Genomic DNA, 15,142 nt, shown 5'->3' on the forward strand with positions numbered 1-15,142 from the left:
CACTCCAGGAGTGATTCCTGAGTGCAGAGCCAGGAGTAAGCCAAAAAGAAAAAAAAAAAAAAATTCTCCTGATACCTATTCCCATTGCATTCTGTCCCTGGTTTACAGCAAAATTCCTCAAAACACAAACAAACAAAAAAGCTACATCATCATCACGGCATTCTCCAATCACATTTACATCCTCCCCATGCCAAAGAAATTGTTCTTATCATGTTCTTAAAATGTTACGCCCGCAACACGGCCCCTGTTTCCACCTTGATCTTGCCCATGCTTCCCAAACTCCAGATCCAAACATTTCACTGCGACTGGAAAGCTCCGTGTGGCTAAGGCACAGACAGGGCGCCACCAACACCGCCTACGACAAGTCCAATGAGCTACGCCGACTCTTAAAACACACGCCCCACCTCCACCTGTGTGGCCCTGGAGAGCAGTCAGCCCTTCTGTCCTGAGCGCAGGCCAAAGCTGAAGGGTCACTCCTGACTGCCCTATCTGGCAGGCGCTGTGGTCACCCCACCGCCCGCCCACCACACAGAGCCAATCAGGGCTGTCCACAGAGGGCTCCCCTCACACAGGCCGCGCGCCCAGGCCCTCATCAGCGGGAGTCCACGAGAGCCTGACACTCATGAAACAGTAGCCCAGTTAATGAGGGTGCGGGCCTCGCCCCTGGCCAGCCCACGCGGTGCCCCCAAGCAGGGAGCTGGACGTCTAACCCAAAACCGCCACCAAAACACAAAAACAAACACCAGAGGGGGTCGTGGGGGAGTGACGGTACAGCAGTGGGGTGCTTGCCTTGCGTGCTGCATCCATATGCTCCCCCGAGACCCGCCAGGAGTAATCCCCGAGCTCGGAGCCAGAAGGAAACCAGGAGCACAGCCAAGTGTGGCCCAAGAGCAAAACAAAAAGTCCTCTCTCAGTCAAAGACAAGACAGTCACATTTTCTTCACTGAAAAAAAAAAAAAAAGAAGAGGGGCTGGAGTGATAGCACAGCGGGAAGGGTGTTTGCCTTGCATGCGGCTGACCCGGGTTCGATTCCCAGCATCCCGTATGGTCCCCTGAGCACCGCCAGGGGTGATTCCTGAGTGCAGAGCCAGGAGTGACCCCTAGGCATCATAGGGTGTGACCCAAAAAGCAAAAAAAAGATAAATAAGTCAAAAAATAAAACTTAAAAAATTAAATTGAAAGGACTGGAGTGATAGCACAGCAGGGAGGGTGTTTGCCTTGCACTCGGCCAACCGGGATTCAATTCCCAGCATCCCATATGGTCCCCCAAGCACCGCCAGGAGTAATTCCTGAGGACATGAGCCAAGAGTAACCCCTGAGCAATGCTGGGTGTGACCCAAAAAGCAAAATAAATAAATTAATTAAATAAATTTTAAAAGTAGAACTTACGGGACAGCGAGCGAGTACAGCAGGGAGGGCACTCGCCTTCCACACGGTCGATCCTGCTTGACCACCAGCACCCCAAGGTGCCCAGAGCTGGCAAGCAGGGGTCCCCGAGTGCAGAGCTAAGAGGAAGCCCTGAGTACTGCCAGGTGTGGCCCAAAAAACAAAAATAAAATGAAATAAAATAGAAGTGATGGCCAGAGCAGTAGTATAGCAGCAGGGCTGCACTGTCCCCTGAGCCCCGCGAGGAGTGGCCCCCTGAGAGCAAAGCCAGGAGTAAGCCCTGAGCACTGCCAGGAGTAAGCCCTGAGCACTGCCAGGTGTGGCCCAAACCTGCCCATCACCAACAAAATAAATAAAACATTAACTTATGTCAATTACTATTAAAATCACCCAGTGTGTGCAATATAAGCAACCCTCGTTTAACTTGTGTAATAGAGGCAACCCTCTGTTCAAAAAATAATTGTGAAATTACTACATCTAGCACAGCAGGAAGGGTGTTTGCTTGCATGTGGCTGACCCGGGTTCAATTCCTCCATCCCTAGCCCGGCAAACTACTGAGAGTATCTCACCCACACGGTAGAGCCTGGCAAGCTACTCGTGGCATATTCGCTATGCCAAAAACAGTAACGACAAGTCTCACAATGGAGATGTTAGTGGTGCCCGCTCGAGCAAATCGATGAACAACAGGATGACAGTGCGACAGTGCTACTGTGCTACTGCATCTAAGAAAATAAAGGCACCCAGTCCCTTCCCCTTACGTTGCAGTGAGAGAAAAGGGGTTTCGTTTTCAACCCTGAGTTCAACCTGCAGATGGCTTCCTTTACTACCACATGGAAATTTCCGAATAAAGACCTTAAAACTTACGGTGCAATAATGGCTCTAGCAGGTCTTTTCGTGGACTGTACTTGAGAAAGCCAACCTTCTAGCTGTGCATTCAGCTGCGGTCCTACAGAGAGAGAGAGAGAGAGGGGTAAGTCAGCGATCATTGTATTGTAGACAGTCGGACACGACACAAAGTCTTCGCAGAGTCTAATTAGCAGGACCCAAAGTTTGGATGTTCGTGTTGAACCAAAGACAACCTCTCCAGCAAGCCACCTGTAACGCCAAGTGTTAATTTTGCTTCACATGGCTCTTCCTACCTCCGCATTGTAGGCCAAAAGATATCTTTTGTTTTCACGCCTGAGTAGTATTCCACTGCATGCACACACACCACAACTCTCTTGGCCACTCCTCTGCCGGGGCTGGCCCTGCCGCCCGGGAGACAGGCATGCGGACACAGCTTCGCCACTAAGGCTCTGCGTTCTTTGCGCAGATGCTGAAGACTGAAGCTGCTGAAAACAGAACTCGAGTTCTGTTTTTGAATTTTGGGGAAGTCTGTGTATCATTTTCCACAGGGGTTGCACAAGTTTACCTTTACTCCTCCCCACGGTCTGAAAGATTCCCTTTCTCTCCGCATCCTCGCTCCGCCAGCCATTCCCAGCCACTGTGTCACAGGATACTGTCGCTGGCTGAGACAGCATTCTGTCATTTTCATTTGCATTTGGATGATAATAAACGATGAACTTCTTTTTTGTTTTGTTTTGTTTTTGTTTTTTGTTCTTTTTTTTCTTTTTGGGTCACACCTGGCAATGCACAGGGGTTACTCCTGGCTCTGCACGCAGGAATTACCCCTGGCAGTGCTCAGGGGACCATATGGGATGCTGGGAATCGAAACCGGGTCGGCCTCGTGCAAGGCAAATGCCCTACTCGCTGTGCTATCGCTCCAGCCCCTGAACTTCTTTTTATATGCCTGTTTACCAACTATCTACATGTTTCAAGAAGGAAGACATTTTTCTTTAAAAAAAAAAAAAGAAAGAAAGAACTGCAATTATAAATTTTCTTTTTTTTTTTTTTTTTTGCTCTTTGGGTCACACAGGGCAATGCTCAGGGGTTCCTCCTGGCTCTATGCTCAGGAATTATTCCTGGCAGTGCTCAGGGGACCATGTGGGATACCAGGCATTGAACCTGAGTGGGCCGCATGCAAGACAAACACCCTCCCTGCTGTGCTACCGCTCCTACCACTCCAAATTCTACACCTGCACCTTTGAACTGTACATAAACTCTCACTCGCTTGCTCTCTCTCTCTCGCTTTCTCTAGGACCTGGTAGCCACCTCTTGGAACTGTGCTACTGAAAGGAAGCACTGTCCCTTTGTGCCCATTTCTGGGAAGATAAGAGTCTAACTTCAACAATTCACCTTCCTCCAAGTTGTAAAATTACCTCCTGTCACCAAAATAAATTCACTTTTGTTCTGGAAAAAGCCAATTAGCTAATCCTGCTGTCACCGCAATTACCAGGTGAACTATATGTGACAAACGATTGCTACCCCTTTATTTGAGCACTATTTTATACTGATTGCGGAAACCTGTATGTAATGGGTCGTGTGTGTCTGGCTACCAAAAAGGACAGGTTCTTTTCAGGTCTTTGCGGTATCTCTGCAGACTGCCGGGATGGGCGTCACATTCTGGCTTCACATTTCTTCAGACAGTATTTTCTTTCTCTTCTACTCTTGAAAGGGATGTACTGAGATGACAGGGTATTCAGAAGTTTTATTTCTGCAATACCAGCAACCACCAATAGCTAAAAGGACTGGCGCTCAGCCATGCATGCACGAGGTCATCCACAGAATGACTCGGTGGTACCCTCGTGCACCCCGGCACCACACAACGTGCACAGCACACAACGAGCCCGCCAACGATCACCGAGACTGTCCCCAGCCACCAGGCACCACTTGGCACTAAAAAATGTCTTGAGAAGCCGGAGCGATAGCACAGAGGGTAGGGCGTTTGCCTTGCACGCGGCCAACCCGGGTTCGATTCCCAGCATCCCATATGGTCCCCCGAGCACCGCCAGGAGTGATCCTGAGTGCAGAGCCAGGAGTAACCCCTGAGCTTTCTTTGCTTGTCAGGTGTGACCCAAAACCAGAACAAAAACAATCCTCTTAAATATAAAAGTTTCTATCTCTATATATCCTGACCAACACTTGGTACTATCTAGGCTTTTTATTTTTCCCAATTTGATGACAGTGAGATGGAATTCATTTGTTTCTTGTGATTTTCACTTCCCTGATATCGACTGAAGTAAAGTGATGGTTTAAAATTATTCTGTAGATATTTAAGACTACCCAGAGCAGTCGGGTTTGTAATGAACAGCCCATCCAAGAGGGGTCTCTTTCCTAAGGACAGCAGAGATAAAGGCCGGGAGGATCGCTCCACAGCTTGGAAGCCAGTCTCACATGCTGGGAGAAAAAGAGGCTGGGATAGAGAAGGGACCACTGAGTAAATGATGATCGGAGGGCTCACTCGGGATGGGAGATGCGTGCTGTAAGTAGACTATGGACCAAACATGATGGCCACTTAGTACCTGTATTGCAAACCGTAACACCTCAAAGGACAGAGAGGGTAAGAGGGGGATGGAGTGATAGCACAGCGGGTAGGGCATTTGCCTTGCACGAGGCCAACCCAGGCTCGATCCCCAGCATCCCATATGGTCCCCTGAGCACTGCCAGGGGTAATTCCAGAGTGCAGAGCCATGAATAATCCTTGTGCATTGCCAGGTATGACCCAAAAAAAAAAAAAAAAGAGAGAGAGAGAGAGAAAGAGGGAATGTGCCTGCCACAGAGCCAAGGTGTGGGAAGGGTGAGGGTGGAAGGAGAGATACTGGGAACATTGTTGGTGGAGAATAGGCACTGGTGGAGGGATGGGTGCTTGAACATTATATGACTGAAACGTAATCATGAACGTTTATAAGTCTGTAACTGTAACATTGGTGGTGGAGAATGGGCACTGATGGAACGATGGGTACCTGAACACTGTATGGCTAAAATGTAATCATAAACATTTATAAGTCTTGGGGCTGGAGCAATAGCACAGCAGGTAGGGCGTTTGCCTTGCACGGGCTGACCCGGGTTCGATTCCCAGCATCCCATATGGTCCCCTGAGCACCGCTAGGGGTAATTCCTGAGTGCAGAGCCAGGATTAGCCCCTGTGCATTGCCAGGTGTGACCCAAAAAGCAAAAAAAAAAAAAAGAAAAAAAGTTTATAAGTCTGTAACTGTATCTCACAGTGATTGATTAAAATAAGTTGTTTTTTAAAAAAAAAAGTCATTTCAGGGGCTGGAGTGATAGCACAGTGGGTAGGGCGTTTGCCTTGCATGCGGCCGACCGGGGTTCAAATCCCAGCATCCCCTATGGTCCCCTGAGCACCGCCAGGGGTAATTCCTGAGTGCATGAGCCAGGAATGACCCCTGTGCATCGCCGGGTGTGACCCAAAAAGAAAAAAAAAAAGTCGTTTCAGAAACACAATGCCATTTATTTTGAATTTTGCACTTGGGCTGCAGAGGAACCACACAGGGGTTTAGCGAGCCTGCTGCCGAGCTGCTGACCTGGCACTGCACTCCCAGGGACCCCCCAGTGCCCCCCTGCACTTGCCCGGCAGGAGGGCGCACATCAGCATCAGAGAGGAGGGGTGACCCGCAGGGAGCACCCGGGCCAGGAGGTCCAGCCCCTGGCGAGCCGTGTGTGAGCAATGCCGCTGCACGCCCGGACCTCGGTGTGCAGCAAAGCACACACGTACAGGTCACCTAAGGGACTGCAGCCCAAGGCGAGCACACAGGAGCGACTCCTGCACAAGCCCCGCAGAGACCCGGGAGCAGGGAAGAGAGCGGCAGGAGGGAAATGAACGCTTCTTAGAATTAACTTGAACGTAGAACCAAACGCTCTGTTTGAGAGCTACGGCCAAACACTGAAGCTCATCTCCTTGACTCAAGGAAAATCAGCTCCTACTTTCAAAGAGTTTACCCTGTCTAATCAATTCCTCGTTGACTAAATTAGAACAAGGGGCTGGCGAGAGGACAGCAGCAGGACACCTGTCTGGCATACCGCTGACCAGGCTCCAGCCCGGCACCCCTAACGGCCCCCCAAATCCCGCCAGAAGTGATCCCCAAGCACAGAGCCAGAACCATAAACAGAGGTGTCCCCAAACACAAAACAAAGAGACACGGAACACCACACTACAGAATTCAATAACACTGCCCAGATAGGGGGCTGGAGCAATAGCACAGCGGGTAGGGCGTTTGCCTTGCACTCGGCCAACCTGGGTTCGATTCCCAGCATCCCATATGGTCCCCTGAGCACCGCCAGGGGTAATTCCTGAGTGCATGAGCCAGGAATAACCCCAGTGCATCGCCAAGTGTGACCCAAAAAGGAAAAAAAAAAAAAAAAAAAAACACTGCCCAGATAAATAAAACACTGAATCCCATGTGAATCAACATGTTAAAAGCTTACAGGCATGATGAAAAAAACAGAGCTATTACACACACACACACACACACACACACACACACACACACACACACACACCTCTTTTTTTGGGATTGTGGCACAATGATTAACAGGATAATTCTAAGATAAAATAATAAAGAAAACTAGCTTCTAGACTTCCCCACTTCTATTTGCCCTGTTGTTTCTATTCACCGTTCCAAACAGAAGCCTTACAGTGACTGACCAAAGTCCTGTGCTGGCGGCTGCAGCACAGAAAATTAAAATTAAAATTAAATTTAATTAAACATAATTAAGATTATGGAAATCTTAAATGAGCATTTGTTGGACAAGTATATATATATATATAAAAATATTAGTACACAAGGTTCAACCTGTAGCAACAAGTTAGTAATCTCTTAAACAAGTGTGTAATGGCTCCAGGGTGATATACAACAATCTTCACACACTTTCCTCTAAGGAAAATTTTTTTGGAGCATTTTTAGCGGATTACTCATAACAAGCAATACAAAATAAATTTAGATCCTGCTTTGAGGGTCGGGGTGAAAACATTCGAAATATGGTAGTGGGAAGGTGTAATGGTGGTGAGACTGATGTTGGAATAATAAGTGCACTAAATTTTTGTGAACAACTTTACAAAACATAAAACTTTTAAAAGACTGAATTAATAACTAAATTTCACTTACTTAAGCTACGTCACTTCTTTGTTAAATGATCTACACATCAGAGTAATGTTTTAAAGCAACACCACCATTGCTTTAAAAGGCAATATAAATTTACATTTTTAAAAAAGCAATATAGAGGGGCTGGAGCGATAGCACAGCAGGTAGGGCGTTTGCCTTGCATGCGGCCAACCCAGGTTCGATTCCCAGCATCCCATATGGTCCCCTGAGCACCGCCAGGGGTGGTTCCTGAGAGCAGAGCCAGGAGTGACTCCTGTGCATTGCCAGGTGTGACCCAGAAACCAAAACAATAAATAAATAAATAAAAATAAAAAAGCAATGTAGAGGCTGGAGCGATAGCACAGCAGGTGGGGCGTTTGCCTTGCACATGGCCGACCTGGGTTCGATTCCCAGCACCCCATATGGTCCCCCGAGCACCACCAGGAGTAACCCCTGAGCATCGTTGGTTGTGACCCCCCCCCAACAAATAATAATGAAATAAAAGCAATATAAATTGGAAGCACTCTTTTTCTAAATAAACTTTACTTTCCCGACATGATAACTAAACTGCTAACTGGAAACCAGCAATCCTTGTTTCCCACAGGGCCGGTCCCTTTCTTAGAGAATTCCCAGCGTGCATCTAAGTGCCCTTCTCTCGCCTGCTGCCCAGGCACCGACGTCTCTTCACAGCACCCTCCATGCCCGAACTCTCGATGTGTGGCGACAGGCTGCCAGAAAGAGGCCAAAGGGAACGGCAGCCCCTTCCGTAAACTGGCCCTGGCTAAGTCAGACGGAGTGAACCCGGAGTTCACCTGCACGGGGGCGTGTCAGCCACGTTCAGCGTCAGAACCGTCCAAGTGCAGGAACTACCCCTAAGGTGCTGATCAGGTACCTTCCCCCTGTGAAAACTACACTCTCACATTCTGGTCTTTATTTTTTTTCTTTTTGGGTCACACCCAGCGATGCACAGGGGTTACTCCTGGCGATGCTCAGGGGACCATATGGGATGCTGGGAATCAAACCCAGGCTGGCCGCATGCAAGGCAAGCGCCCTACCCGCTGTGCTATTGCTCCAGCCCCAACATTTTGGTCTTTCTTATCTCAACTTTTCAAAACAGGGAAAAAGTCCTCAAAGACAGCGTGTGCATTGGGACCCCTGAGCTCTCAGGGCCAGGAAGGGTGTTTCGGAGAAGCCTTCAATAAGTAATCTTGGGGATGTTTTAGTCTCCAATTTTAAAACAAAATTTGAAATAAACTAGTTCCACAGTTCCCTCCCGAATCCTTCTCTCATTATTGGTGCCCTATGACCTCAGGCTTCCCATGCACTGCTCTGTCATTTATAAAAGTTAGCATGTTGGGGGCTGGAGCGACAGCACAGCGGATAGGGCGTTTGCCTTGTACTCGGCTGACGCGGGTTCGACTCTCAGCATCCCATATGGTCCCCTGAGCACTGCCAGGAGTAATTCCTGAGTGCAGAACCGGGAGTAACCCCTGAGCATCGCTGGGTGTGACCCAAAAACAAACAAAAAAAAAGAAGTTAGCATGTTGTTTTTTTTATATGCTCCCAAGAAAGGCTATTTTTGGATGCATCTATGACAGGTTCCTCATGCAGAAAAACAGTATGAGTTTAGAAACACGAGAACACCAAAACATGTCACAGTAAATCTGACCCAAAATCCATCAACACCACCTACCTAATGCAAAAGGCACAAACACACAGCAACACACACCTTTCTCCGGGGAACAGGGACTGGGCAGCAGAGACAGCCCGGGGGTCCTGTGTTACTGCACAGCTGTGTGGGAATCAAGTTTCAGTCCCCAACACCAGGTTGGGTCCCCTGAGCACCAGCAGGGGTCACTCCTGAGCACAGAGCCAGGAACAAGCCCTGAAAGACACCGGGTCCAACCTGCAGCCCAAACCCCAAAGTTTAGGCCAGGTTTTGGATCCTGCCTATCTGTTTATTTTAAACATTTCACTCAGCTCCTGAATCCAGTCACTTTAGGGCAATGTCAGCATCCAAGTGAACAAACCCTCTTGTGCAGCAAACAGCTCAGATCTGACCAGCCACGAACCACTGACTACTTTCGTGACTCCTCACATATCTTTCACATATGTTCAAAGTCTGATCCACTTCAGAGCTTACAGGCGCTACATACTTGGAGATCCAAAGTATGGTGCTCGGTGAGCACTGAGCGGGGCTCTTTCCGGGCCGAGCCTGGGGAGGAAGGACAGGCTGTGCCTGTGGTACCAGCATGGAGCAAGGGACCCCCGTACTCCTCCCGGGCCCTCAGGCCACTGCTGTGAATGACCGCCAATCCTCAAGCTCTTCGTACGCCGCGACCGTACTTCGCCAAGTACCAGGCTCTGGTCGGCCTCCCCGTCAGAATCCTGAGAGGCACAGTGCTCTCCAGGGCCGCAGTCACGGGGTGGTTATGGCAGCGGTCGCTAGGACTCCCCCTGGGGCTGGGCCGCCACTGTCCGCAGGGACGGCCCCAGGCACCTGCGCCAGCTCTAATGAGCTCTCCAGGTGAGGCGACTTTCCACAGGCCTCCCAAGAAATGACGCACCTGCACGCACTCTCCCAGCAAACGGACGGAGGGGCTAACAGACTCCGGCAGGGCTTCTAACAGAGGGCTTGCTGGCTTTTGTATTTATTTATTTATTTATTTGCTTTCTTTGGTCACACATGGTGACTCACAGGGGTTACTTCTGTTTTTGCACTCAGGAATTACCCCTGGCGGTGCTCAAGGGACCATATGGGATGCTGGGAATCGAACCCGAGTCGGCCGCATGCAAGGCAAACACCCTACCCGCTGGTGCTATCGCTCCAGCCCCGGTTTTCATCATAGTAAATCACATTTGTAAGTTAGCATCACCCGTGAGCGTCAGATTTCACCTCCGAATTACTTTGAAACCGTCACCAGCAGCCTCCCTTGTTGGTAAAAATGCCCGTAGGTTCTGGGGCTGGAGCAATAGCACAGCAGGTAGGGCGTTTGCCTTGCACGCGGCCGACCCGGGTTCAAGTCCCAGCATCCCATATGGTCCCCTGAGCACCGCCAGGAGTGATTCCTGAGTGCAGAGCCAGGAGTAACCCCTGTGCATCGCCAGGTGTGAGCCAAAAAGAAAAAAAAAAAAATCCCATAGGTTCTCTTGGGGGGGGCAGCAGGGAGGCCTGGGTTCATTTTTGGGTTCTGGCCACATCTGACTGTGCTCAGGCTTACTCCTGGCTCCGCACTCAGGGGTCACTCCTGGCAGGCCCGGGGGACCATCTGGGCTGCCAGCACTGATTAGACCATCTAAAGAAGTCAAACTGCTTTCTGGAATAATGAACTGGCTGCTCTCTGCACTTCCCCCGTGCCTGGCCCAGGCCCGTACCCTGTTTCTGCTTCTGCCTGGGGGCTACACCCAGCATCCTCCAGTCCCCGGCCAGCCTCTTCCTTTCACTGGCCGGGTGTGCAGTACATGCCAGCTCATCTATCTCAGGAACTGTTTCTGGGGGCTGGAAAGGCGGTATCGCAGCCAGGGCACTCACTTTCAGGCAGCCGACCCGAGTTCTAGCCCTGGCACCGAGTATGGTCCCCCACGTGCCATGAGGCATGATTCCTGAGCACAAAGCGAGTAGGAAGGCCTGAGCACTGCTGGGTGAGGCCCAGAAACTAAAACCAAACTCTGAAAAACAAAAAGAGGGGGCTGGAGAGAGAACACAACGGGTAGGGCGCTTGCCTTGCACATGGCTAACCTAGGTCTGATTTCCTGGCCTCCCATATGGTACCATGATCAACTTCAGGAGTAATTCCGAAGTGCAGCAGAGACAGGAGTAACCTCTGAGCATCGCCAGGTGGGCCCGCAACCCACAACAGAGTAAGAAAGAAAGAACAGAACAGAACTGTTCCTTATACTGCAGCCCCAAGGTGCAGACGAAGGGCACCTCCGGGAGCAGCAATGAGGGAAGGGGCAGGGGAGAGGGAATAACAAAATACACTCTTAATTTAAAAAAAAAAAAAAGGGACTCTCCTTGACGGATAGCCAAGACGACAATCTGACTTCTTGGCAGGAATGCCGACAGCAGACACAGAAAAGGCTGTCAAACATAAAGATCAGCACAATTAGACTTCCCAGAGAGTTCTAAGATGGATCGGCTGGAGTAAAAGTAAAACTGGAGGCTAACCGTGAAATAATTAAACTTGGAAGTGGAGCAGTGTGTGTCCGCGCCCGCCAAACTCTCTCAACATTCCTTGGGACCCGAGACTGAAGAGGTCTCACTGCAAAACCTGCCCAGAGGGGCTGGAGCGATAGCACAGCAGGGAGGGCATTTGCCTTGCACGGGGCCGACCCGGGTTCTATTCCCAGCATCCCATATGGTCTCCCAAGCACCGCCAGGCGTAATGCCTGAGTGCATGAGCCAGGAGTAACCCCTGTGCAATGCCGGTGTGACCCTAAAAAGAAAAAAAAAAAAAAAAAAAAACCTGCCCAGAGTCAAAAACACTTGGTTGGCCCACAGGGGAACCTCTCCCATTCCCAGAACATACCAGAAATGCCTTGAGAGCCTCAGGCTTAGTCAGGCACTAGCCACTGGGGGAGTGTTGAGATAACATCTCAGGCTCCTGGGGCTGCAGAGAGAATACAGCGGGGAGGGGCTGCCCTGGGGTCAGGCCTTGCCACCACATCCTGGTCCCCAAGACTGAGCCCTGAGCACAGAGGGAGGAGTGAGGCCCGAGCACAGTTGCTTGCGTGTGGCCCAAAAACAAACAAGATACACAGAGATACAGATCTAGAATCTAGAGATCTACATCACTGGCTCCTTCTCTCACCCCACAGCCACTGTGAATTATCATATTAAGAAAATAAAAACTATCCAAGTCTTCCACCTCAGGCCAATTTGAGGGGTGGGTGGAAGAAATGAAGCCCACATTTCCAGGCTGTTTTCATTAAAATTAGAACAAAACTTGGGGCCTAAATAAATTGAAGAGGAGGGGCTGGAGCAATAGCACAGTGGGTAGGGCATTTGCCTTGCACACGGCCAACCCGGGTTCGAATCCCAGCATCCCATATGGTCCCCCGAGCACCGCCAGGAGTAATTCCTGAGTGCATTAAGCCAGGAGTAACCCCTGAGCATCGCCAGGTGTGACCCAAAAACCAAAAAAAAAAAAAAAAAAAAAAAAAAGGAGACAAGAGAATCAGGTGAATGACCATGCGAGCGGCAGGACGCGGAAAGGTGACACTAAGACTGATGCACATGTCCTAGGGGATAATCAGGCGCCCAGACAGCCCTGGGCTCAGCTGACCCAGCTGATCTCGGCCAGAACACGATGCCACTGAACCGTCCCAGGTGCGCTGGCCCAGACCAAGAACTCTGGGGCCTTCGGGAACGGGGGTGGGGGGCCGGCCAGACTCCCCGCTCTGCCCCCAGCCCCGCTGGCACGGAAACAGCCGAGCTCCACAACTGAACCGCATCAGGCTGCCAAGCCGCCAAGCCGCTCCCGCTCCTCAGCTCAAAGGGCCGTGCAGTGCCAGGGACAGGACGCAGAGCCCGACATGCAGAGCCACGGGAGCTGTCACACCACACGCGAGCCCACCACCCTCTTTTCCAACCCCCGAACAAGCCATCTCTTCCTGCGCTGGGACAGCAAACAGGCAGGTATGGGTCTGGGATTCCAAACCGTGAATAAGCTAACTCGGCGCGTTCTGGGGAAGGTGAACAGCTTCTAAGATTTTCTCCACACACCCCACTAGACGTGTGCAGCCTGGAGTTGGCACGCGGGCGCAGCAAGCAGGGCACTGGCCTTGCATGCAGCTGGCCGGGACCCGACCTCCAACACCCCAGGTGGCCCCCGGAGCCCAGTTAGGAGTGATCCCGGAGCACAGAGCCAGAAGCAAGCCTGAGCACAGCCCGCTGTGACCCCAACCCCCAAACTAACAAACATGTAGAGCTCAAGAGACCAAGCTATGCTTTGCCTGCGGAGTCCCAAGTCCTACCCCTGGAACCACATGGTCCCACAAGCACAGAGAGGGGAGTAGCCCCTGAGCACAACAGGAGGAACCCCCCTCCCCCCCGCCCAGAGAAAAAGAATAATAAAATGACATAAAATCAATTAAATGGTATTACAGATTAAGAACCTACCAGCTAGGTCTACAGAACTCAAGCCAGTATTTCATGTTACAACGAAGACTGATAATTAACAACACTGGCGCTGGGAATTGGTAACGTCTAAGGACATGAAAGTAACCTTTAAGCACCTACTAATTATACCTTCTCACAAATACATGCGCGAGCATGATTAGACACAACCCAGAAAACACATTAAAACATAACTTCAAACATCTGTGACTAATAAAAATTTGAATAAATGAGAATATAATGACAAGTTGTTTTGGATAAATTACTACAGGAAAAAAAAAAATGGTAAAATCCGGGGCCCAGAGACACAAGACAAGGGTAAGGCGCTTGGCAGCAAGGACTCCAGTTTGATCCCCAGAATTTCATACTGTTCCCCGCGCACTGCCAGGAAGCCTGAGCATAGAGCTGCAAGTGAACTCTGAGCACTGCCCGGTCTGGCTCCCAAAAATATACACATAAATAAATAAAAGTAAATAAAAATAAAATCTGCTCAATATACACTCAATATAAACCGTATCCCAGGAAAATTCAGAGGAAAAAAAACATACAAAATTTTTCACTCTAATATTAAAAAATGTGTTACAGGAATAAAGGTTCTAGCTGCTACTTTAAATACCCTTGATGTACAATTGAAAAGGGGCCATAGCAAGAGATAGGCCAGCAGGTAAGGCTGGATCAAGCCCCGCACATAGGGTCCCCCGCCCCCAAACACCACCAGAAGTGATTTCTGGGCATAGAAGCAGAAGTAGCCCTGAGCATAGCCAGGTGTGGCCCAAAATATGGGGCAAGGGGGCATAGGACCTAAAATTACATACAGCTGTCCGAGTACTGCCTGGTGTGATCCCTGAGCACAAAGCCAGGAGTAAGCCCTGGGAACCACCGGACGTGGCCCAAAAAACAGAAAGGAAAGGAAAGGGGAAATGGCTCCAAGACTGCGGCCCTTTGAATTGTGCGGCTGGCTCCATCCCCGAAGCAACAAGGGTGCCCAAGTACCATCCAGGGGGTTAAAGAACATTAACAAAAGAAGGAACTGCAACAGAAAGAACCACGGAAACTGGAGGGAATAAAAGAAAAAGCAGACGGCTTGGCACACCGCCAACGTGACCAACACACACTCAGGTCCCTGAAAACCTCCTTCTGGAATAAGGGACACCGAGACAGACAGCAGGACACAGTCCGTCATTCAGATCTCTAGTTTATGAGGAAAGTCGACGGCCGGAGTGTCCTCCAGTTACTACCGGGGATTCTTGACATTTCTTTAAAGTTCTGTGACCACCCCAGCGTTTGGCCTGGTTGCTTGCTATCAGATTCCACTTCTACCAGGCAATAAAAACCGTTAAAAATAAAGCAAAGTACCCTCAAGTTCAAGCAGCTAGTGAAGGCACTGCCAAGTGTGAGCAGCTACAGGCCTGGCTCCGAGCAGAGGGGGCAGGGGAGGGGCGCTCCCGGCATGCAGCCCGCACCCAGACCAAGGTCAGGCCTGTCGCTCAAATCTGTCCATACGGTGCAGATTTGCTAATGCAAAGACTTGAAGCTAGAACTCACTGGGAAAAACCAATCAGCCTGCATCCATGTTACTAGTATGCCTCTACGAAACCAGCTTTTGTACTCTGCGTCCCTGAGGTACTCAGAGAGACACACACAGGGGCCACCGACAGAG

The 15,142-nt window shown here is 50.1% G+C and overlaps 1 protein-coding gene across 3 annotated transcripts in view; it reads right to left on the reverse strand.

The window, feature by feature from the left end:
* The window catches only part of MEMO1 (mediator of cell motility 1), a 119,713-nt gene that overhangs the window by 68,470 nt on the left and 36,101 nt on the right, over positions 1-15,142 (reverse strand). For all 3 annotated transcript variants that reach the window (XM_055123494.1, XM_055123492.1, XM_055123493.1), the window contains one exon: positions 2,251-2,332. In XM_055123494.1, the coding sequence (XP_054979469.1) occupies positions 2,251-2,332 (82 nt within the window). The remainder of the gene's footprint in view (positions 1-2,250; positions 2,333-15,142) is intronic.

The sequence above is a fragment of the Sorex araneus genome, chromosome X (assembly GCF_027595985.1).
Source record: "Sorex araneus isolate mSorAra2 chromosome X, mSorAra2.pri, whole genome shotgun sequence".
In the NCBI taxonomy this organism is placed as follows: domain Eukaryota; kingdom Metazoa; phylum Chordata; class Mammalia; order Eulipotyphla; family Soricidae; genus Sorex; species Sorex araneus.